The following is a 26108-nucleotide window of genomic DNA, read 5'->3' as shown; positions in this document are numbered from 1 at the left end:
GACACTTTTGTCTGCCATCCCTCTCCTCCTTTTCCTTTCATTTGTATATTTTGGCCTGCTGGGGGTGATCCAGTATGCCAGACTGTACAACATCGTCCACACTTTACAAAGTTAGCAACACATTAAATAGGCAAAGAAGCCTAACAGCATTCTAGTGGCTATTTTATTCCACCATATCTATCTTTAAACAGAAGCACATCCAAAATGTAGTTGCACATTTGCTATTACTCACCAGGTTCTGCTCCCCCATCACTGTTTTTGTTTACTTACTCTACTCCCAGTGCCTGCCATTTAAGAGTCTGACTTTTTAAAAATAACTCTCTACTGCTTCACTCCTCTCTATTTTTATGTCTTGGCTCCATCACTAAACTCCATGCCATTCCCTACCATTCAACCAAGCATTGGGGACATCTTTTCTGCCCACAGGCTATGTTTTGTGATAAAAGCTTTGTATTAATGCATGTTGCTGTTTTACTGTAATGGGGAAAGAGTCATTGTCTTAGATTTCAGACAGGTCAAAGTTTTTTAAAAAAAAGGCAGACAAATTGTTAGCCAGATCACAGAAAGGGAAAACATTGGTTTTACTTAACTTACTAATTTCTTAGCGGTAACTTGTATTTCTTTGGTTGTGGTGGGACATGGCAATTGACCAAATGATGAAAATACAAACAATGTTGTTTTTATGTTTGCTAGATAGAGAAACATACAGGAACCAGAACTCAATCAAAAATGATGAGAGAAGCTGATCTGGATTCAGTTTGTCAGGAGTATAGAAAGTTTGTAAAAGACTTTGAAGAATGCAAACTCAAGAATGTTCTTGAGTTAGAAGAAGAACATAAAAGGTTACTGTGCAGCGTCAGGCACAAGCTCAAAAAGGCAATGGAATTTTATAAAGATGATATAGAAGAAAGAAGAGAAAGGTAAATCAATAACAGCACTGACTTTTAAAGTTGAAATTAAACCTTGGGAAATTCACCTCAACTTTTATATAAATGTGTAAAAGGGACATCATGGGTATTGATGATTAGGAACATAGGACACAGAACAGTACAGCACAGGAACCAGCCCTTCAGCCCTCGATGTTGTGCCGAACTAATTAGTTAATGATGGCTAATTAAACTAATCCCTTCTGCCTGCATTTGGTCCATATCTCTCCATTGTCTGCATATTCACCTGCTTATCTTAAATGCCTCTATCGTATCTGCCTACACGACTGCTCCCAGAAGCTCATTCCAGGCACCCACTACTAACTGTGTAAAAACAAAAACTTGCTCCGCACAGCACATTTCTTTTGAAGATTCCCCCTCTCACTTTAAATGCATGCCCTCTTTTATTAGACATTTCAACCCTGGGGATAAAAGATATCGGCTGTCTATCTATGTCTCTCATAATCTTATAAACCTCTATCAAATCTACCTCAGCCTCCACTGCTCCAGAGAAAACAACCCTAGTTTGTCCAACCTCCCCTTATAGCCTACACCCTCTAATCCTGGTAAACCTCTTCTGCACACTCTTCAAAGCCTCTACATCCTTCCTATAATGGGGCAACCAGAACTGAATGCAATACTCCAGATGCGGCCTAACCAGAGTTTTATAAAGCTGCAGCATCCCGACTCTTGAACTCAATGCATCGACTAATAAAGGCAAGCATGCCATATGCTTTTTTACCACCCTATCAACTTGTGTGGTCACTCTCAGGGAGCTATGAACTTGGACCCCAAGATCCCTTTGTACATCAACACTGTTAAGGGTCCTGTGTACTTTCCCTTTACATTTGATCTCCCAAAGTGTAACACCTCACACTTGCCCGAACTAAACTCCATCTGCCATTTCTCCACCCATATCTGCAACTGATCTACTGTATATCCCATTGTATTCTTTGGCAATCTTCTATCCTATCCACAATGCCACCAATCTTTGTGTCATCTGCAAACCTGCTAACCCACCCGTCCGTGTTTTCAACCAAGTCACAAACAGTCGAGGTCCCAGTACGGATCCCTGCAGAACATCACTAGTCACAGACCTCCAGCCAGAATAAGACTCATCAACCACTACCCGCTGTCTTCTATGGGCAAGCCAATTCTGAATTCAGATAGCCAAGTCACTGTGGATCCCATGCATCTTAATCTTCTGGATGAGCCTACCATGAGGGACCTTGTCGAATGCCTTACTAAGGCAATCATTAAGGCAGTTATTTAAATTATTTTTTTAAGAATATGAATACATTCTTTGCCTGTGACGTTTTAAAGAAGCATATTATAGTAGAAGAAAAAATTTCCTCAAATTGGAAAAATGAACGTATTCATTCATTATAGTTTTAGTATAGATGAATCAATCCACCATTTCTCATTTGTACTCGCAAGGATAAGGAAATGTACCAGGAAGGACATATTTGAGTATAATAATAAAAACGAGTACTATAAAATCCAAAGTAAAGGTCATCCTACCCCTTTGTGGGGACTTCACCTGTAGGAAATCACTTTTTCCAAAAAGCTCCCAGCATCTTTATCCACATGACAGACCTGCCCCCTTTGCAAACAGTACATAGTGCACTTTATATGAAAAGTTGCTGCCCAGATCACAAACTTGATATTTGCACCCTTATAGGCAGTCTGTGTTGTCAGCGGAGTAATTAAGTACCATAGGCCTTCACTATTGAGGGAGTGGGAATGAAAAGGGCAGTCTGATAGCATGATTCTGGCAACATGAGAATGGAGTGGATAATCTGACAAAATGTGGGAGACCAGCAGGAGTGGAGGGGTCAGTCTGGCACATGGGAGACGTCAAGCCAGTAGCAGTAACAGAGAAATAGGTCCAGGGCAATATTGTTGGTTGAACCCTGGCCTCTGCTGATTTTATGACCTGCAGTTTTAGAAGACTTGCTAATATAAACACCAGTGCAGAAATCACACCCCTCCATTTTGGCTCCAAAACATTACTAGTGGGAGGGGTGTTGAAGAATCAGCACCAGCAATAACCACAGAAGCTGATGGCCTTCTGTTATCTCATTAGATATTATTAAGTTATTAAAGTACAGTGTATTTCTTAGTAAACATAATGCATGGTTTGATACTGAGATATGCAAGCCCAGAATTTGCTGAGAATAGGTATTTTGTTCTGTGTTCTTTGGATTTGTTTTTGCTCTACAATTCAAACAAAAATTAAGCCACAAGCTGTTTGAAGCGTGAGCTGGATATGGAAATGACAAGGTCAGCTGGGACCATGGTAAATGATGGAATCATCAGTGCAGCTTCATAAGCATTGTGAATTAATGATAGAGAAAGAAAAGGATGAATACGTTAAGATTAGATACAGAATAAGAAATAAAGAAACGAAAAGTAAGATTGGGAGATGGAGTTTAATCCAGACAAGTGTGAAGTGTTGCACTTTGGGAAATCAAATGTAAATGAAAAGTACACAGTTAATGGCAGGACCCTTAACAGAGGCAGAGGGTTAAGGACCCTTAACAGAGGCTCCAAGTCCATAGCTCCCTGAAAGTGGCTGCATAGGTTGATAGGGTGGTTAAGAATGCATAAGGCTTGCTTGCCCTTATTAGTTAAGACATTGAGTTCAAGAGTCAGGAAGTTATGTTGCAGCTTTATAAAACTCTGGTTAGGCTGCATCTGGAGTATTTCATTCAATTCTGGTCACCCCATTATAGGAAGGATGTGGAAGCTTTGGAGAGAGTGTGGAAGAGTCAAAGTCGAGTTTATTGTCATGTGCACAAGTACACGTATGCACAGGTGCAATGAAAAACTTACTTGCAGCAGCATCACAGGCACATAGCATCAGATAAGTAGCATCCACAAGAAAAACATAAATATAAATTATATGCAATTATTACAAGAAAGAACACAATTAGAACAAAAAAATCTATTTTAGTGCAAAGTGATCAGAGTGGTCATAGTGTTGCAAAACTGTAGTGATTAGGGTTTTGCTAGTTGGTTCAAGAACCAAACGGTTGAAGGGAAGTAGCTGTTCTTGAGCAATACACAGAGAACGCTGGAGGAACTCAGCAGGTCAGGCAACATCTACGAAGGGAAATAAACAATCTATTTTTCAGGTCGAGACCCTTCATCAGGACTGGAAAGGAAGAGGTCAGAAGCCAGAATAAAAAGGTAGGGAGAGGAGCACAAGCTAGCAGGTGATAAAGCATTTAAGCTGAGAGGGGGTAAGTTCAAAGGAGATGTGCTGGGCAAGTTTTATTTTGCACGGAGTGGTGGGTGCCTGGAAAACGCTGCTGGGGGTGGTAGTAGAAGCAAATACGATAGAGGTGTTGAAAAGGCTCTTTGATAGGCACATGAATATGCTGAGAATGGAGGGATATCGACATTGTGTAGGCAGAAGGGATTAGTTTAGTTAGGCATTTAATTACTAGTTTAATTAGCTTGACACAATATCGTGGGCCAAAATGCCTGTTCCTGTGCTGTACTGTTCTATGTTGCATGTTGTACGTTCTAAGAATCTCTTCACTAAGACTCCCTGCAAGAAGTCTTTGCTGTCCTTTTCAGTTCAGTCAACTTAATCTTGATTAATTTTACTTAGCTGATATTTGCATTATTTAATTATGTACAAATCTATGTTAGTGAAATCTCTTTTCCCATGCACCTGTAATGCCTTTAAATGAAATTTTGTTTCTATCATTTGAGGCTGCGAGAACTTCTGGAAGCTGAGGAGAAAGATTACGTGAACCAACTTAACCTTTTGGGAGAAACAGTTTTAGAGCGACAAGCAAAAATGAGGCAACAAGTAAAAGATCTTAAGATACAAAGGGAGCGGGATCGACAAAAACTGATTGCAGAAAAACTTGATCAACAATTCCGGTAACATTTTATTTTAAAATTGGACTATGGGAATGAGAATATAATCTCACTTTTCGATGCCTGAAACCCTTAAAAACTCTACAAAATGGAAATAAATGAAGAGACTAGGGCAAATGAGAACGCTGAATATCAATGAGCTAATATTTGGGTGTTATCAATGCAGGCTTGGACTAGAACTGAGTATGTTGGACCAAGTGAGCTCAGCTCAGATTTTCTTTTCACTCTGGGTATGTCATGGGTTTTTTATGTCTGCATATATGTTTTATATTTTTCATCTGGTTATTTGGTTGCTGAATTGTAAAATGGGGTACTTACCTTAAACCAGAAACAGCTGCAAAAATATGGGGCAATGGTAGCTAGTAAATGTGTGCATTGTGTACTTTTCTAGCCCAAAGAAGAAACACACAACGCGAGAGGGGGAACTAGAAGAAAGGATAGATAAAGGCAGAGATGCCTACATTTTTAAAATATTTATGGGGACTAACCCTGATCCTTCAACTCATTCCATATATGTGTAAGTGTAGGTGAAAAACCGAGATGCTGCAACTCAGTATCTAAGAATAGTTTACACACAACTGGTGTGTTGCTCCCTGATTTACTTAAATGCTCATTGTCCACATAGATCCGCAGGTTTTAAGACATGATTTTCTTTTTGTAGGTGAGCAAGTGCCCAGGTGGTTCATCACATGGGTGCTGTCCATCATATTATTGGGCCAGACTGCACTGAATTTTCACTGGCAGTTCAGTAGGTCTGCGCGAATATCCCGAGCTCGATATTTGCGCAATCCAGTACAGAAGTACAAAATGTGCTGGAGGTCAGATGGCGGTGCATCTGACTACCTGCTCCATTGTTGGACTCAGTCCATCAGTGGTTGTAGAATGAGCTGAGGGCCAGATACACCTCATCTCTCCCTCAGCTTTATGCCATCCACAGGTGACGCATGCCTCATTTATTTGACTGGTATTGTTGACTTTCTTTAAAGGATAAGTGAAGTTTAGTGGTTATATTTTATGCACATTTTGAATAGAAGGGGATTGGAATGTCACCACCCATCCCAATAGCCTCCAATGCACCTGAACCCATTGTCACCATTGTGGACGTAAGATCAGTCTTCTAGAGAGTGAACCCACGGAAAGCATCTGGCCCGGGTGGTGTCCCTGGCCATGTCCTCGGATCCTGTGCGGATCAGCTGGCGGGGGTATTTTCAGACATTTTTAACCTCTCCCTGCTTCTGAGGTTCCCACCTGCTTTAAGAAGACCACTATCATCCCAGTACCTAAGAAAAACAAAGTAATGTGCCTTAATGATTACCGACCAGTGGCTCTGATATCCACCATCATGAAGTGCTTCGAGAGACTGGTCATGGCACGCATTACGTCCAGCCTCCCAGAAAACCTTGACCCACTGTAATTTGCCTACATCAAAACAGATCTCCCTAGCCCTACACTCATCTCTGGAGCATCTAGACAGCAAAGACACCTGCTTTAGACTATTAGACTAGTCGAGGGGATTGAGAGCTTCAAGTTCCTAGGACTGAACGTCACCAATAGCCTGTCCTGGTGCAACAATGTAGACGCCACCGCCAAGAAGGCTCACCAGTGCCTGTACTACCTCAGGAGGCTAAAGAAATTTGGCACATGTCCCCCTTGAAACTCACCAACTTTTATCAATGTACCATAGAAAGCATTCTATCTGGATACATCATGGCTTGGTATGGCAACTGCTCTGCCTGGGACCGCAAGAAACTGCAAGAGAGTTGTGGACACAGCTTGGCACATCACGGAAATCAGCCTCCCCTCCATTGACTCTGTCTACTCGCTGCTTTGGTAAAGCAGCCAGCATAATCAAAGATCCCACCCACCCCGGACATTCTCTCTTCTCCCCTCTCCCATCGGACAGAAGATACAAAAGCCTGAAAGCACGTACCATCAGGCTCAAGGACAGCTTCTATCCTGCTGGTATAAGACTATTGAACGTTTCCCTAGTACGATAAGATGGACTCTTGAGCTCACAATCTACCTCATTATGACCTTGCACCTTATTGTCTACCTGCACTGCACTTTCTCCGTAGCTGTTACACTTTTTTCTGCATTCTGTTATTGTTTTACCTTGTACTACCTCAATGCACTGGGTAATGAACTGATCTGTATGAACAGTATGCAAGACAAATTTTTCACTGTACCTCTGTACGTGTGATGATAATAAACCAATTCCAATTTTACCTTTCTTAAATTAATTCATTTATTTTGCATAAGATATTTTTAAAAATATTTCTTATTGTATTTTGAAATAATTTATTTTTGAAAAATTATTTAAATTATTTCAGCTGTTTCCAAGTGTCTCCCTTCATCTGATACATTAAGGGACAGTGGAAAAAGGCAGCACAGCATCAGGATTCATTGCCTGAAGCCTATTTACCACTCATGAACAACTAATGGCAGCAACGTCTCAAAGACATTGGGAATTTGTGAAAGGTTAAAATGGCCTTGGTACCACATGGGAACTGAACGCGAGATACAGGCCAGGTGACACCTAAACTAGTGCCTGATCATGACTGTTGAATTGTCGAAGACATTTTGTTAGTTTTATTTTATTTTCAGATCTTGCCATTTTGAGTAATTCAATAACAGGTCTTGTATCTGGGGAGATCTCATCAAGCAACTGACTCCAGTTAATGGAATGGATGCCAGAAAAATATTTTTATCCAATGCTGATTCTTTTTGCATCTCCGTCTTTAATAGCCCTTCCCTATTCTTTTTCCCATGGCCCTTGATCATTTTAACTTCTATGTCTTGTTTTGCTAAGTTCCAACATTGTTTTAAATTTCAAGTCTGTCTTTTAATCAATGCCATCTGATTTTGCTCACATCTCTACTATATTCAAGTTTTTGTGTCATGTTTTGCAAGTTTTTGCCCTTTTTCTAGTTTTCCAATTTAATTATATTATGCCTATTTAGATTGCATCAGTACAGCAGTCCTGCCATTTCATCTGTGACTGATATATTTTAGGGAGCAATGTGAGGAGCTGCAAACAAAGCTATCTCACCAACGAGAGCAAGAGCTGGTCAAGGACTGGCAGGCACAAATAGAATTCAATAAGAGACTGCAGAATCAGCAAAAGGAAGAGGATCAGCTCTTTGATCAACTGTGGGAGAAGGACCGACTTGCCAAAGAGGAAAGGGCAGAAAAAGAAATGAGAGAGCAAAATGAGAAAAAGCAAGAAATCCTGGCTGGTCAGCAGGAGCAGATAGCGGAAGCTGATGCTAAACGCATGGATCAGAAGCGCCAAAAAGAACAAGAGGCAGAGTTGATGGTAAGAAAATAACTAAACAGAGTTGCATAGTATTTTTACTATTTTCAGTGTTGTTATCAGTTCAGTGTCCTGAGCTCCCTCCTATTGCTTTTTTTTCATTCTTTATGTTAATATTTTCCTTCTGAACCACTACTCTAATGATAGTAGCTTGGAAGTTTAGTTTGGGCTATATTTCCATGATACTTTACCATTGCCTACTTCCCTATCACCAACATTATTATTATTATCATTGATAAGATTCTGACTATGACCAGATCTGCATCCAAGGAGATTGTAAGAGCATGTCAGAGGTTTCGCATTCTGCAGCAATTTTTTTTCACCATTAGGCCCAGATCAGGGTTGCAAAACACATGTTTTCTATTTGTTTGGATGAATGCAAGTCCAAAAGCACTGAAGAAGCCTGAATTCATTTACAACAAAGCAGGCAACTTGATGGCCATTCTCACGTATCTCTCTGTACATACTGTATATTGCCATCCATCACTGAAACAAAGGGCCTGCATTGTGTACCATGTGCAAAAATAGTTGGCACCAATTTGCCAAGGATTCGTCTGCAGAGTCTAGAAAATCCATAGGATCTAGAAAGATAAGGGCAGCAGTCACTTAAGTACTTTTCTACCAGCAAAGCAAACTTGAAATCACAAAGCATCTTGATTTACAAATAAAAATAAAAAAAACTGCAGATACTGGAAATCTGAAATAAAAATAGAAGATGCCAGAAACACTTAGCAGAATAGGCAGCTTCTGTGGAAAGAGAGACAGAGGTCGCTCTTATTTCAAAGGTGTGGAAATAAATTAATTTTCCAGAGTGGTCATTAGGCCAGAGTTCATTACAACCTCTGCAGCTGGTTGAAATATGGGTGTTGAATATATATTTAAGGGTATTTGGGATTGAGCATTAAATGCTGACCAAGCAGTGATATCCATTATTCATAAAAAAAAATGAGAATACAGAGGAACCAGAAAGTCTATTCCAATGCAGTTCTGATATTACCTTTCCTTTATTTCTGATTAGTTCAGTGTCCATTTGAGCACAAATCATGAATAAAAGAAGCAACCAAATCAACATGTTAAATATATTTTATATGTCAAATCAATACCAAAACCATGTGCAAAATTGACCAACTTTGTTCCAGGTAATGGCTGCCTTTCATGAGCTTCTGTAGTGCAATAAATTGCATATGGGTGTGAAGGAACATCTCTCAAGCCTGAGATAACCCCCTTTTTAGACTGCAGCACCTCCCTAGATTTAATTAGTGAGCGGAGCACATTATAGTCCTCCCTGCACAAACCCATCTGTGGATATGCTGGTACTGTGTCAGTAACCATGATTTTAACAGGTAGCCATTGTCACCCAGGATTTATCCAGACTGCAGCCCCGGCCTCACCCCATCTTAAATGTTCCTTTTCTCTTATCCATCCCAGGCCTCCCACCCCCTCCATATCTCCAACTTTTTCTGCAGTTTGAAAGTAACTTGTTTTTCTCTGTTTCCCAGTTCTTCAACTTGAAACTGACGCTGCCTGACCTGCTGAGCGTTTACACTGTTTTGTGTTTTACACTTCCAGCATCTACATTTTTATTTCCATCTTCAAGCTCCATCAAAGTCTTTGCACAAAATTCTTACATACAGCTTTTTTAAATTCTATTATTTAAACCTGGAATAAATTGTTCATTTCAAAGACTTGTCCTCCTATTCGTAGAATGGACTGAGGTTCACTAAAAATGTGATGCATTTATACATAGAACAGGCATGAGGAGCCAAATAGCTACATTGGTGAGACCTGACGTAGATTGAATGACTGCTTCATCGAGCACCTTTGCTCTGTCCGCCGCAACAGCCAGAATCCCCCAGTGGCCAGCCAGTTTAATTCCACTTCCCATTCCTATACTGACATATCTATCCATGGCCTCCTCTACTACCACCTTATATTCTGCCTTGGTAGTCTCGAACCTGACGGCATCAACATCGATTTTTCTAACTTCCAGTAACCCCTCCCCTATGTTCCCCCCCTTTTCTTTTCCCTCATTCATATGGTCCCCTCACCCCTTCTCTTTCCCCTCCCCCACTCTCATGACCTGCCCACTACCTCCCTCCTTTTCCCCACCTCCTTCCCTTTATTCCATGGTCTACTGTCCTCTCCTACCAGATTCCTTCAGCCCTTTGCCTCTCCCACCCATCACCTCTCAGCTTCTCGCATCATTCCCTTTCATCTCCCCCTCCCCCACCCAACTACCTTCCCCCTCTCACCTGGACTCACCTGTCACCCGCCAGCATGTGCTCCTCCCCCTCCCCCAACCTTCTTATTCTGACTTCTGGCCTCTTCCTTTCCAGTCCTGATGAAGGGTCTCAACCTGAAATGTCCACTGCTTATTTCCCTCCATAGACGCTGCCTGACCTGCTGAGTTCCTCCTGCATTTTGTATGTATTGCTGCAAATAGCCTCCTACTGGTATTTCTTTTGTTCTTACAGTCACCACTAATTTTGTGCATTATGTAGACTTAAATGCAGAGAATCAATAAAAACTTTAAAATTCATGCACTTACCTTTTGTCTATGCCACAGAATCAGATCTGTTTGAATGAGGGAACACAGCCCCATGCAATGCAATAGCCCATAGAAGCACCCTTACATCATTTCTTCTGTACATAACACTGTTATTTTTGGATGATTTGGTCTGGAGTTGTAAACTACACTTCTGGGCTATGATTTAAGAGTTCACCCACAGATGTGCATCCACCCCTTCAGTTGCAGTTTGATTGGGCTGCAATTGGAATTAAGCGCACATCTCATATATAGATGAATTTAATGGAGAGGGAACAATTAAAGGCAAGTGTCAGAAAATAGGATACATTTTTGAAATTCCCTGGATGTACAAATTTTTCTTAAGCTTTTTCTAAAGTTCCCTATATCTGGATTCAAGGGAAACCCTAGATTGCAAAATCTCTCATATTAATGTGGTATATTGTCACAGAAAGAAAAACAGCGTCTTTCAAAGTTGGAAGATGAGCGGCTTGAGAGGGAGAAAATTCAGAAACAGAAGAAAGTCCGTGATATTTTGGACAATTCAAGAGTATTGAAGGCAAAGCGAATGGCAAAAGAGCAGGAGGAGGAGCAGGCACTTGATATAAAGTTAAGGGATCAAGCACTGAAGGACATTGCTGATGATGCCCAGGCACAGATGCGGAAGAAGGTAACTCAGTCTATTAATTTGTACCCGTTATGCATAATAAAATGTTTCTTCTACTGTATTGGATTGTATCCTCAGACAGAGAAAAATGCTTTATAGACAACTAATTATTTGTTTGATGTGTTTTGATGTAACCAGTTTATATCCTAAAGTTCCATAGCCAAGCAGTAGGATGAGAGACCACTTCATTTGTTTCTTTTGTTATGCTGTTGGCTGAGACAGAAATACTAGCTAACACATCTGAATGTCCACCTAAAACAAAAAGATAGGATCTTTATTTAGCATTTCATCTGAAGTCTCTCAGTAATACACTGATGAATCAGCCTAAATCATGCTGATGCCCTTAATCACAAATTTCTTGACAACATGAGCAATGCAGGAGAAACCCATATGCCCATCAAACCTGCTCTGCCATTCAGTGCTTTCAATGTGCCTCAGTATTTCTGTGCTTTTCCACTCTGTGACCATATTCTCTGACTCCTTTTGTGTCCAGTTGACTTCAGCCACATATAAACTTCACAACTGCTCTCTGAGTAGAGAATTACTAAAAATTTATAACTCTGGGTGTATTTTCTCCTCATATTGTTATCATCCTGGGATAAGAGTATCCCTTAACTTTCAATAGAATCAGTTTCAAAATGGAACCTGGTTCTTGTGTGCCAATGTTAATTTTTAAGTTGAATGCATAGGATTATGCATTAATAAGTCTTGTCCCTAATTTCTCTATTATGGCCATGGATGATCCTCACTGGGCATGGCAGGGTACTGGTTAAGTTAATGGACTAGCAATCAGAGGCCCACAGTCTTGATTTGGAGACATGAGTTCAAAATTCATGGTGATAGCTGGGCAAGAAAAATTGGAAAATAAAGAAATGGTGGACATGAAACAATTAGATTGTACTGACCCAAAGGTAAAATATTAGAGATGTCAATAATTAAGAATAAAACAGAAAATACTGGAAATACTTGGCAGTTCAGACCAAATGATAAGATGTGTCCCTTGCTCCAGTGGGAGGCAAGGAAGAGATTACTGCAGGTTTGATACAAGTTTTTTAAATCTCTCTGGCGACAGAAGAGGTACCAGACGGTTAGGGGACAGTGAATGTGGTACCTTTAAACAAGATGGGTTGCTGGGATAAGCCAGGTAATTACAGGCCAGCAAGTCTACCATCAGTGGTAGGGAAATTAATGGGAAAAGAATCTGAGGGACAGGGTTAATCTGTACTTGGCCAGGCAGGAATTAATCAAGGATAGTCAGCATGATCTTGTTAAAGGGAGATCCTATCAGACTGATTTGATTGAATTTTTTGAGGAGGTAACTAAGTGCCTCAATGAGTGTAGATGGTTGATGTGGTCTACATGGACTTCAGCAAGGCCTTTGACAAGGTTCCACATGGGAGACTGATCCAAAAGGTACCTTGGACAAATTGGATCTAAAACTGGTTTGATGATAGGGTCAGAGAGTGATGCTGGAGGGCTATTTTTGCAGTTGGAATCCGTAACCAGTGGTGCACAACAGGGATTGGTGCTGGTACCCTTGTTGTTTCTTAAGTTAAGGATCTGGATGTGAAAGTAAGAGGTAAGTATGTTTGCAGATTGACACTAAGATCTGTGATGTTAGTGATAGTGAGAATAGCTTTTGGCTACAGAATGATATTGGTCACTTGATAACATGAGCAGAGAAATTGCAGATTAATCCTGAAAAATATGATGTGATGCATTTTGGGAAGACTAATAAGGATAAAATATGCACAATGAATGGTAGGTAGAATGATGGGAAGGACTGAGGAACAGAAAATGTCCAGGGATCCTTGAAGGCAGCATCACAGGTGGATAAGATGGTTAAGAAGGCTTATGGGATATTTGACTTCCTTAACTGCAGCTTACAGTGCAACTATATAAGATGTTAGTTAGGCCACAGCTGGCGAACTGTGCGCATTTCTGGTTCCCAGACCGTAGGAAGGGTATGATTGCCCTGGTGATGATATAGAGAAGACTCAACAGGATGCTACCTGGAATGGAGCATTTTGGCTATGAGGAAAGACTGGAGTAAAGAGGGCTGTGTGGGGACCTGATTGAGATGCATAAAATTATGAGGGGCATAGACAGTGAGAAGCCATTCTGAGCAGAGGTGTCTAGATCTAGAGGGCTTAGGTTAAAGGTAGGAGATTTAGAGGGGACTTGAAGTATTTTTTCTCTGAGACAGTGATTAAAGTCTGGAATGCACTGCCTGAGGTGCAGGTACTATCCAACATTGAAGTAATATTTAGATGAGTACTTGAATTACTGTGGCATAGAAGGTCCTGGTCTGAGTATTGCACACTGGGATTAATGTAGTTTGGTACTTGCTGGCTAGTACTTGCTGGCTGAGGAGCCTGTTTCTGTGCCATACGAGTCTATGAAAATCCATGGAGTGATAAATAAAGTTAATAGAACATAGAAAAACTACAGCATAATTCAGGCCCTTTGGCCCACAAAAATTTAAGGTTAGCACACACAAAATGCTGGAGGAGCTCAGCATGTCAGGCAGCATCTATGGAGGGAAATAAACAGTCGACGTTTCAGGTCGAGACCCTTCTTCAGGACTAGAAAGGAAGAGGGCAGAAGCCAGACCCTTTGATAGGTTTTTAAATATTAAGGTAGTTAAAGGACATGGGCTTAATACATTAAGTAATACAGAGATGTACAGTCGGGGGAGGCAGGCTGGCAGGTGATAGGCGAGTCCAGGTGAGAGGGGGAAGGTAGGGGGGATGAAAGGGAGTGATGTAAGAAGCCGAGAGGTGATAGGTAGAAGAGGAGGCAAAGGGCTGAAGAAGAAGGAATCCGGTAGATGAGGGCAGTAGACCATGGAGTAAAGGGAAGGAGGTGGGGAATAGATGGACAGGTCATGACCAAGGTGGAATATGAGGTGTTTTTTCTCCAACCTGCATCTGGCCTCAACATGGCAGTAGAGGAGGCCATGGATAGACATGTCAGTATGGGAGTGGGATGTGCAATTAAAGTGGCTGGCCACCGGGAGATCTTTGCTTTTGTGGTGGACAGAGCGAAGGTGCTTGACAAAGTGGTCACCCAATCTGTGTCGGGTCTCACTGATGTAGAGGAGGCTGCACCGGGAGCACCAGATGCAATAAATAACACCCTTGGATTCACAGGTGAAGCAGTGCCTCACCTGGAAGGACTGTCTAGGGCCCTGAATGGTGGTGAGGGAGGAGGTGTAGGGACAGCACTTTGTATGGTTGTAGGGATAAGTGCCGGGGAGGGGGTGGGGTTCATCAGTGGGGAGGGACAAGTAGACAAGGGAGTCACGGAGAGAGCGATCCCTGCGGAAAGTTGGGGGGGGGGGTGGAAAGAACATGTGCCTGATGGTGGGATCCCATTGGAGGTGACGGAAGTTGCAGAGGATGATGTGTTGGATCTGGAGGCTCGTGGGGTGGTAGGTGAGGACAAGGGGAACCCTGTCCCTGTTATGTCATGGGGGGGGGGGGGATGGGGTGAGGGCAGACATGTGGGAAATGGAGGAGATGAGGGTAAGGGCAGCATTGATGGTGGTGGAAGGGAAACCCTGTTTACTGAAAAAAAAAGAGGACATCTCAGATGTCCTGGAATGGAAAGCCTCATCATGCGAACAGATGCAGTGGAGGAACTGGGAGAAGGGGATAGCATCCTTGCAAATGACAGAGTGGGAAGAGGTGTAGTCAACGTAATTGTGGGAGTCAGTGGGTTTGTAAAAGATGTCAGTGGTTAATCTGTCTCCAGAGATGGAGACTGAGAGGTCCAGAAAAGGGAGAGAGATGTTGGAGATGGGCCATTTAAATTTGAGGGCAGGGTGGAAGTTGGAGGCAAAGTTGATGAGCTCAGCATGGGTTCAGAAAGCAGCCCCAGTGCAGTCGTTAATGTAGCAGAGAAAGAGTTGGGGAGCATTACCAGTGTAGGCTTGGAACATGGATTGTTCCACATAGCCAACGAAAAGGCAGGCATAGCTGGGGCCCATGCGAGTGCCCATGGCTACACCTTTGGTTTGGATAAAGTGGGAGGAGCCAAAAGAGAAGTTGTTGAGGGTGAGTACCAGTTCTGCCAGACACAGGAGGGTGGCAGTGGAGGGGACCTGCTTGGGTCTGTTGTTGATAAAGAAGCAGAGATCCTTAAGGCCTTCTGTATTTAAGGTTGATGACTTTTCATTATAACTGGGAAAAGTATAAGGTAAAGTAAGTTTTAAGGTGCAAAGAAAAAAGGGGTACCTAGAATTAGTCAAAGATCAGTTATGACCTCCTTGGATAGTCTAACAGACTCAGAGGACAAAATGGATGACTTCTCCTCCTCCCAGCTACCCATCGTGTGTACGAGTGAGGCTGAAACTGAGTTTACCTGTGGCCAGAGAAAAAGTGGCAAATGTGTCAGCAAATAACACCATTTTAATGGCACTTTGGCCTGCATTTGGATTCATAGTAGCTCATTATCTGTTGCATTATATACAGGGAATTCAGATCAAATATAATCTTCACATAATGCAGCATTGGAAATGAGAAATAACAGCATTTAAGTATCTTAGAAGCAGAAAATTGTAGTTGGCATTGAACTAGCTCTGATATTTTACAATTTAAAACTGTGGAGAACAATTTATCAAAGTTATTATTATAAGACTCCTTCCCATGTACTGTGCACGGGTCCCTGAATGATTTAATTAAGTACACCATCAGATCTTTCCTGCTCTGTTGAGTTCAAATCCAGCTTATTCAATTACTAAAATTCTACAGGCTTCCCAAAAAGAATTCCTTCAACAGGGGGTTGGAGGGCTCAGAGGGGACAGTTGAATAATCAAGGTTTAAAGTAATCCAAAAGCAAAATACTGCAGATGCTGGAATTCTGAAATGAAACAGAAATGCTGGAGATACTCAGCAGGTCAGGCAGCTTTTTGTGGAGAGGAACAAAATAAATATTTTGATTCAAAAGTGGTGTGGAAAAATTGGGAAGTTAGTCTTTTCCCTACTGATTTAATCTATATAAATTTACACTGACCCTTTGATAGGTTTTTAAATATTAAGGTAATTAAAGGACATGGGCTTAATGCATTAAGTAATACAGAGATGTACAGTCAGCTGTAATCTTCTTTAATAGTGGAGCAGGCATGAAGGGCCAGAAGGAACAAAGCTAATGTTGCTCAACGTCATGTTAATGACTTAAAAAAAAATTCTATCTACAATTACTTAATTTTAATTAGATGGATCTAAAGAGAGAACAGCAGCTATATCGAAGTTACTTGGCCCAGAAGGCAGATGATGAAAAACTTCAGGAAGAGGAAGCAAACCGGCTGATTGAGGCAGACATGGAGAAAACATGGGCTAAACGCCTTGAACAGATGCGCTTAAAGAAAGAGGCTCAAGACCGCCTCAAGAAGGAAGTGATGGAAACACGCAAGCTTCAGGTTCAAGAGAAATGTAAGAAACTTGTTTAGCCATTTCCCAGCCATTTCGATTCTTTTGTCAAGTTATATATTTCGTACCAGGAAAATAGTCAAGACAGTTTTAAACTTGAAAAAACAGATGTGACATTCTAAATTCAGAGGGATAATGCTCATCCTGCTCCATACCCATCACGTCAATGCATGATAAAGTTATATCACCCTGTATGCCCCGGAACCCGCTTTGACACCACAACATGTAGTTTGGACCAGAAAAGAGTGGTATAGGATATTACTCATTTTTACCCCTGCTGCCAGATTACCAGAGTTACTGAATTTAGATTTGCACTTTACTGCAGTGGGATTTAGATTTACTAATTGAATTGAAGGTTTGGGCAGTCTTTTAGACTACTTTCTCAAGTGAGTCATAATCCAAAAAATTGATGTTTTCCAGGCCAAGGAGCGATAGTAATTGTTTTCTCCCAACTTTTCCTGGTGATACAGACTGAGTTCTTTGATTTTATCTGTGATTTTTATGCCCTGGCCCTGCTCTCTGCAACATTACTACTCCCCACTTTGAAAAGGATATTGTTTCAGGTTGTTCATTCATAGAAGTTGTAAAGATCTAACTGAGACTCTGAATGAATGCAAGGAGAATCCTATGACTAATAATTTATTTATTGCATTATTTTAAACACAGCAGCGTGATACTATAGCCCCAATATTTCTGGAGTCAGGGAAGTGCAGTAGTGCTGGGGAAACTTTGCAAATGTGGGGATGTGGTGGCCCTGCTGAATTTATGGGCAGGATTCTATTGTTTTTTTAATTTTGTTTCTAACCCAACCACTGGGTAAGTTGACAGCCTGCAGGAGGCCACAGCTTGGCAATGGAGCGTGGCTTTTAATGGCTGCTATAAAACCATGTGGAAGTCTAACCTCCCTTTCACTGCCAAGTTTCCTGCTTCCAAGGAAATCTATGTGGCAACATTTTTTTCCCCAATTCCACTCGATGTCAAAACATCAATGAAGTGTGCTGCTTCCTTTTGGCAAAAACTTGGCAAAAGTTCAAGTGTGAGGTCATGCATATTGGTAGGAGGAATCAGGAGGTGAATTGATGTTTAAATGGAGTGAGACTGCAAATGAGTGAAGTACAGAGGGATCTGGGTGTTCTGGTGCATGAATCACAAAAAAATTAACAGGCAGGTCCAAAAAATAGTTAAGAATGAAACTGAAATCTTGGCCTTTATAGCAAAGGGTTTGGGGTTTAAGAATAGGGAGTTTTTGTTACAGTTATACAGGAGGTCAGTGAGTTAACATCTGGATAATTGTGCACAACTTTGGACCCTTATCTGAAAAAAGGATATAGAAGCATCTGAGACAGTCCCAAGGATGTTCACTAGGCTAACTCCTGGGATGAGAGAGTTGTCCTATCAAGAGAGGCTAGACTGGGTCTGTATTCCTTGGAGTTTAGAAGAATGAGGGGGGACCTTTATACAAGGTCCCAAGAGGGCATAATAGGGTAGATGTTGAAATGTTTTCACTGGTGGGAAAATCTTGGACTAGGGGACGTAGTTACAAGATAAGGGACTGATCAGGTTAAAAAAGAGGTACATAGAAATTTCTTTTTGTAGGGGGTGGTGAATCTCTGGAATTCTCTGCCCCACAGGGTTGTGGAAGGTAGATCTTTGGAAGTATTTAAGGCAGACCAAGATAAATTTTTGAAAGGTCAGGGAAGGGTATGGGAACTGGCACAGAAGAGGGATTGAGGCAGAAAGAATAGAAAGAAGCCGGGAGACATGGACATCCACCAGACCTGGGATCATATTGAATGTTGTGGGGGGTGGGGGGGAGGAGGCTTGAGGTGCCCTACTCCTGCTCCTATTTTCATGTGTTTTTTGTGTTTTGAGTTCCTTTCTCGTTTTCCATTTGTGCCAGTTTTAATTTTGTGCCTCTTGAATGCTTTGCCTCTCCTAATCCCTATTCAAAATCCTCACTGTGCTCATTGCTGCTTATGGCATTATCCCAGCCCTGGATCACCCTTGTATAAGCTAACAGTTTCCTCCATGCTTTTCTTTGCACGATGGCCTATCAAGGCAGCTGTTGTGAGCAATCCTTCTTGCAGATTCTCCCAGTGGACGTCATGCTCCCAACCTTCTTTCTGCCCCATTCAGAACATCCATTGGATACAGTTTCAAGGCAGGGAAAGGGGTTCACAATAAATATTTTGATTTATATTTTCAGTGGAGGGAAATACAAAGTCCCCACAACAACTGGCAGCTGAACGAGCAAAACTGGATACATTTGTTGAAGAACAGAAACAAGTGGAAGAGGAGAAACTGGTCAGGTAAATCTGCAATTTGCTTTAACTTTCTCCAGTGAACATCATCTCCATGAGGGATCAATTACACTATATTGAATGGGTTGAACTTCACTCTGGCTGAACCCAAAACCCTTCGATTCTGAGTTGACCTTAAATCTGCTTCCCCACAAAACTACTAATCCACCTCTGTAACATGTAGTCATCTTTGCCTCGACCTTAATTGTAACCAATATTGAAATCCTGCTGAAGTCTTCAACACCTCATGCTTAGCTATTCTCAAAACTGATCATTGAAAAAATGCTGGAATCCATTATTAAGAAAGAAGCAGCAGGCCATTTAGAAAATCATCAAGCAGAATGAACATGGTTTTATGAAAGGGAAAATTTGGTAGAATTCTGAGGATTTAACAAGCAGGGTGGATAAAAGGGAACCAATTCATGTACTTTGACTTTCAAAGGACATTTGATATGGTGCTCCATAAAAGATTACTGCACAAAGTAATAACTTGTGCCATTATAGATAATATATTAGCCTAGATGATAGAATCATGGAGGATAGAATAACTAACAGAAACCAATGCCAAAAGGCTGTGGCTAGGACAATGATTTTATATTTTATAAATCACCCACTGAATCTTCTTGAGTGCAATAATAATAGATTGCCTGTCACCTGCAGCACATGCGATTGTGGCTTCCAGCTCATCCAAAGCTCCATTGCAGCTGTCAGCACATTCATTGCAGCTGATCACAACCTATGGCCTGTTTGTGACCATTTGCAACCCTCAGCCTGATTATGGTTGATTGCAGCTCCCGGCCTCCTTGTGGCCATTTGTGCCCCAGATTGATTGGTGGCCAATCGCAACCCCAGGCTTGTTTGCAGTGGATAGCAACCCGCGGCCTGTTTGTGGCCGATTACAGCCCACAGACTGAATGCAGCAAATCTCAACCACCAGCCTGTTTGTGGCCGACCTCTGGAATCAGTCACACAGCAAAGAAACAGGTCCTTCAGCCATCTGAGTCCACGCTGATCATCAAGCATCCATTTACACTAATCCTATTATCTATTCTCGGTACATTCCCATAAACTGCTCCCGGATTCTACCACTCACCTACAAACTAGGGGCAATTTACAAGTCCAATTAACCTACCAACCCTGGATCTTTGGAATGTGGGAGGAAACTGGAGTACTTGGAGGAAACCCACACGGTCACAGGGAGAACTCCACACAGACAACACCTAAGGTCGGGATTGAACCTGGGTCTCAGGCGCTGTGAGGTGGAGCCACTGTACCAGCCTGTTTGGGGTCTGTCACATCCCCCGCCCTGTCACGGCCAATCGTAGCCCCCAGACTGATCAATGCCAGTTCGCAGCCCCAGCCTATTTGTGACTGACTTGATGGGATGAGAAATGGCAGATGGAGTTTAATCCTGATAAATGTGAGGTGATGTATTTTGGGAGTACTAATGAGGCTAGGACATGCATTGTGAATGGTAGGGTCTGAGGGAGTATTGAGAAACAGGTGTGCAATTCCAAAGATCCTTGAACGTGGCAATGCAGGTAGATAATGTGATTGAGAAGGTATATGGTATTCTGGTTTCCATTAGTCAGGATGCTGAATACAAGAGCAGGGATGTTATTACTACAACTTTATTAACAATTGGTCAGACCTCAGCTCGAGGACTGTGTACATTTCCGGTCACCACACAGAAGGATGTGATAGCAGTATCTGTGTTGTGAAAATTTTTAAACAAATGAGGTGGAAAAGAAGGTGTGCACAGTTGAGGCATGATCCAAAACATTGGACATACAGCAAGTTAACCAGGCTGCTAACTGGAGAGAAATGCAGTGATTTTTGAGGAGCTGCATCTTATTAGTGAAAGAGGAATGAATGCAATGTGTCTAAATGATCAACAGATGGTGCTAAATGATTATCAGAAAGGTGAAATCTTACCACCTGGTTGACAGCAAGTTTCATTGCAGCAATTATTTAAAATTTACAATTTTTTTTCTAAAATTTACGAAAGGGTTCTACTGAAGTGATGTACCAGATTGGACGAGGTCCCTGCAATTTGGATTTCTCTCATTCAGTTTGTAGGAGTGCAGAGGCTCCTTCATCCTTTAAAAAATGACTTTAAAGGAATGGGAGTGGGAATTTTGTACCTGTTCTAATTTCCCAACTCAATGTCTTAGCCTCTGCATTGGCACAATAAACATTCCTAGAACTTTTGTAGTTAAGGATTGTGACCTTTCAGGCTGCAGATTCCCCAAGTGCATGCACACCAGCTCTGCAGGTGGGTCTTTTAGCCTTTGGTAATTCACTGTTCGCTCCACTATTCCGGTGATTTTCTCAAATTTCCTGAGACTCCAAGTCGCCTACTAAAAGTTCCTGAGGCACTCCTATTGAAAAATTACAGGGATTCACTGTAGAAAACATGGGTGCATTTTAAAAATATGTTTATTTAATCAGTCCTCTTGCACAAGCCAGCCCTCTTGTCATTGAAATCAATCAAACAAATCTTCAGTTCTTTCTCTCAAAAGCAAAGACATCCAAATATATACAGCCCTCCAGATGTATAATCAAATATTTACCTGTATAATTGCAGCTAGGTTTCCTACTTTTATACTCTAACCCCCATGCAATATAGACAGACATACTACGTATCTGTTTTAATATTGTTACTGTACCTGCATTTAACTTTTTACTTAGTGTTCAAAGGCCACCCAAAATTTCCCTGAATACTAACATTAAATTCTCCAGTACTTTTCCTTTGCTAAGAGTAATTACTCACATTGGATTGATGATTTTCCATTGTTCTTTGTTCCCATTTAATGTCTCTGTAATTTCTGTATTATAATTTCTCCTGTATCTTCTCTAATTGACCCACATTTACTTTCGCTAATCTCCTCCTCATGAAAGCTCTTCTAAATTTTTGTTTTCCATATTTCTCCCCAGGTTTCTTTCCTACTTTTCTCCTTTTCATCAATAAAGTCTGAATAACTGTTCCTGCTCTCCCAAAGGACTATAATAAAATAACAAAAAATAGTTTTTCTACCAGGACCTTTAGCAGGCTAAGACAATAACCAGTATATAACACTTTTCCTTGGTTGGACATCTGATATCACTGGCTATTTCTAATGTCCATAGAGCAGTGAGTCTACACTGTCATTTGAAAGTCTAACAAATAAATAAAAGTTCTCCTTTTGTAATATACATACACGTTATGAATATCATTATTCGACTACAGAGAGAAACAAGCCCGGAAAGTGTTTCAGCAGGACCTCCTATCTCAGATCAATTACCAAAAGCAACAACGTGAGAGAGAGAAAGTGGAGAGACAGCGAGAAGTTGAGGCAGGAAAACTACAAGAGGAAGCTTACCAGAAGAAACTTCAGGAAGCTCTCTCTAAACCTTATACAGGCACTGAGAAAATCCACCCCTGGAGGAGGAAGAATTGCACCGTCCCCAATGAAGTGTGTTAGATTTATTACTGCAACATTAGAGATGGATACCACAGTTTTGTTTGATTTATAAGAATATTTGAGTGGTATTTAATGCTCAGTAGAACATTTTAAAAATTTGTGTAATGTATTTTATGATGCAGCCTAGAATATGTTGTATGTTCCTGTATAATTTCACTAGTTTTATTATAATTTTAGGCAATTAAAATGTTGAACCAAAAAGATATGCATTCTTTAATTTATTTTGTTTCCTCTCACACTGGATAGATGTTTGTCATACCTACCAATATTTTCGCTTGCAACTATAACAAGAACACATAATTTGCCCTCCAAGAGTTTTCGGTCTTACTCAACATTAGCAGTCACATTATGCTCTTCCATCCTCTATGGCTCACATGACACCGTTCTCACTTGATTATCCTCTGATCTGTTCCTTCTCTCCTGGCCTGCATAGTCACCTCAAAGTACGCCAACATTCCCTTTCTTACCAAGTGCCATATTCTGCAACAAAAAAATTATTATATTACTGTGTATCATCTCAAAAAAATTGAATTAAAAGTGTGTTGGTGTATTAGTAGGAGTAATAAACAATAGTCTGTAAAAATCTGCTTGTCCAGCACCAAAGCCCAAGTGCTGGGTTCACAGAGTTTTACTATACCACATTTAACTGAGCCATAGAGTCATAAAATCAGACAACACAGAAAAAGTTCTTTCAGCCCATTATGTCCCCTTTGGATACGGGGGTTGGTGGGTGGTGACTTATCAGGGCGCAGCAGCCAAGTCAGTGGCACCGTGGCTGGCTTTGATGCTCAGTAGGGAAGGGTAAAGTCTGGCAGAACAATAGTAATAGAAGACTCAATAGGGGGACAGACAGGAGATTCTGTAGTGGCGAAAGAGTCGCCAGGATGGTGTGTTGCCTCCTGGGTGCCAGGGTCAAGGATGTCTTAGAGTGGTTGCAGAACATTCTCAAGGGGGAAGGTGAGCAGCCAGAGGTTGTGGTGCACATTGGCACCAATGACCTGGGTAGAAAGGGGGAAGAGGTCCTGCACAGTGAGTATAGGGAGTTAGGAAAGAGTCTGAAGGCAGTAATCCCTGGATTACGCTTGGCACCATGTGCTAGTCAGGGCAGGAATAGAAAGATAGAACAGATGAATGTGTGGCTGAGGAACTGGGGCAGGAGGCAGGGTTTCATGTTCTTGGGTCATTGGAGCCTCTTCTGGGGCAGGGGCAACCTATACAAGGGGGACAGGTTGCACCTCAACTGGAGGGGAACCAATATACTGGCTGGGAGGTTTGCTAGTGCTACTTGGGAGTTCTTAAACTAGTTTGGCAGGGGGATAGGAACCAGAGCTCCAGGTAAGAAAGTGGAGGGATTGCAAGGAAGGTAAATGCCATGACTAGTAAGAAAAGCAGAAGCAAGGTAATAGACACAATGGGACAGATGGGTTTAAGTGTGTGTATATTAATGCTAGGAGTATTAGGGGTAAGGGTGACAAACTTTAGAGCATGGATCAGTATGTGATGTTGTGGCCATTACAGAGACTTGGTTGAGAGAGGGACAGGAATGGATGCTTAATGTTCTAGGGTTTCGATGTTTTAGAAAAGATAGAGAAGGAAGTAAAAGAGGTGGGGGGAGTTGTACTATTAATCGGGGACAATATTACAGCTGCACCCAGAGGGGACATAATGGAGGGCTCGTCCACTGAGTCTATATGGATAAAATTCAAAAATAGGAAAGGTGCAATCACTCTGATGGGATTATACTACAGACCTCCAATAGCCACCAGGACATTGAGGAACAGATATGCAGGCAGGTTGGGGAAAGGTGTCAAAACAACAGGGTTGTTGTAGCAGGTGACTTCAACTTCCCTAATATAGACTGGAACCTCTTTAATGCAAGAGGTTTAGAAGGGGCAGAGTTTGTTAGGTGCATCCAGGAGAGTTTCTTAAACCGATATGTAGATAGTCCAACAAGAGAAGGGGCCGTACTAGACCTGGCGTTGGGTAATGAGCCTGGTCAGGTGACTGACCTTTCAGTGGGAGAACAGTCAGACAACAGTGACCACAACTCCTTAAGTTTTAAGATAGCTATAGATAAGGATAAGTATGGACCTTGCGGGAGAGTATTCAATTGGAGCAGGGCAAATTATAAGAGTATTAGGCAGGAACTAGGGAGAGTTAATAGGCAACAGCTGTTTTTGGACAAGTTCACATCTGCCATATGGAGGTTGTTAAAAGACCAACTGCACAGAGTACAGGACAGGTATGTTCTAGTTAGAAGGAAGGACAAGGATGGGAAGGTAAGGGAACCTTGGATGTCACGAGAGGTGGTGAATTTAATCAAGAAGAAAAAGGAAGCTTATGTAAAACTTAGGAAGCTAAAACTAAACAGAGCCCTTGAGCATTATAAAGAAGCCAGAAAAGAAAGGGAATTAGGAGAGCCAGGAGGGGCCATGAAAAGTCCTTGGCAAGCAGGATTAAAGAGAATCCCAAGGCATTCTATACATACATCAAGAGCAACAGGATAACGAGGGAGCGGGTAGGACCACTCAAGGATGAAGGAGGGAACATGTGCTTGGAGGCAGAGGATGGGGGGGGGGTCCTAAATGAATACTTTGCATCAGTATTTACCAAGGAGAAGGACTTGGAAGATAGGGAGATCAGTGTGTAGCATGCTAATATGCTAGAGCATTTTGAGATAAAGGAGGTGGTGTTGGGTCTCTTAACATTAAGCTGGATAAAACTCCAGGGCCTGATGGGATATTCCCCAGGTTATTGAGAGAGGCAAGAAAGGAGATTGCTGGGGCCTTGACCAAGAGCTTCCTCTCTAATCACAGGCAAAGTCCCAGAGGACTGGCGAGTAGCTAATGTTGTTCCATTATTCAAAAAGGGAACTAGGGATAATCCTGAAAAGTATAGATCAGCGAGTCTCACATCAGTGGGAGGGAAGTTACTGGAAAGGATTCTTAGGGTTAGGATTTATGAACATTTGGAGAACCATGGCCTAATTAGGAACAGTCAACATGGCTTTGTGTGGGGCAGGTCATGTCTTACTAACTTGATTAGGTTTTTAGAGGAGGTGAAGAAGGTGATTGATGAAGGTAGCGCTGTGGATGTTGTCTACATGGATTTTAGTAAGGCATTTGACAAGGTCCCTCATGGGTGGCTCATCCAGAAGATTAAGATGCATGGGATCCATAGTGAATTGGCTGTTTGGATTCCAAATTGGCTTGCCCATAGAAGACAGAGGGTAGTGGTTGATGGGATTTACTCTGGCTGGAGGACTGTGACTATTAATGTTTTGCAGGGATCTGTACTGGGACCTCTGTTGTTTGTGATGTATATAAATTACCTGAATGAAAACATAGATGGGTGAATTAGTAAATTTGCAGACAAAGCGAAGATTGGTGGTGTTGTGGATAGCATAGAAGACTGCCAAAGGATACAGCAGGATATAGGTCAGTTGCAGGTATGAGCGGAGAAATGGCAGATGGAATTTAACCCAACCAAATGTGAAGTGTTGCACTTTGGGAGGTCAAATGTAAAGGGACTTAACAGTGTTGATGAGCAGAGGGCTATTGGGGTCTAAGTCCATAGCTCCTTGAAAGT

The 26108-nt window shown here is 41.7% G+C and overlaps 1 protein-coding gene across 2 annotated transcripts in view; it reads left to right on the top strand.

The window, feature by feature from the left end:
* tnks1bp1 (tankyrase 1 binding protein 1) overlaps positions 1–22613 on the top strand; it is an 82009-nt gene extending 59396 nt beyond the window's left edge. The window contains exons 2-8 of one of the 2 annotated variants that reach the window (XM_052010155.1): positions 694–920; positions 4650–4823; positions 7833–8136; positions 11109–11327; positions 16543–16759; positions 18963–19065; positions 22286–22613. In XM_052010155.1, coding sequence (XP_051866115.1) covers positions 694–920; positions 4650–4823; positions 7833–8136; positions 11109–11327; positions 16543–16759; positions 18963–19065; positions 22286–22520 — 1479 coding nt within the window. In that variant the 3' untranslated portion in view covers positions 22521–22613. The remainder of the gene's footprint in view (positions 1–693; positions 921–4649; positions 4824–7832; positions 8137–11108; positions 11328–16542; positions 16760–18962; positions 19066–22285) is intronic. The other variant, XM_052010156.1, reaches the window with a different exon arrangement.
* Positions 22614–26108: the final 3495 nt, after the last annotated feature.

This window comes from Pristis pectinata, chromosome 2, assembly GCF_009764475.1.
Source record: "Pristis pectinata isolate sPriPec2 chromosome 2, sPriPec2.1.pri, whole genome shotgun sequence".
NCBI lineage: Eukaryota > Metazoa > Chordata > Chondrichthyes > Rhinopristiformes > Pristidae > Pristis > Pristis pectinata.
The sequence above is the reverse complement of the archived record's forward strand: the minus strand, read 5'-3'. Positions and strand labels throughout refer to the sequence as shown.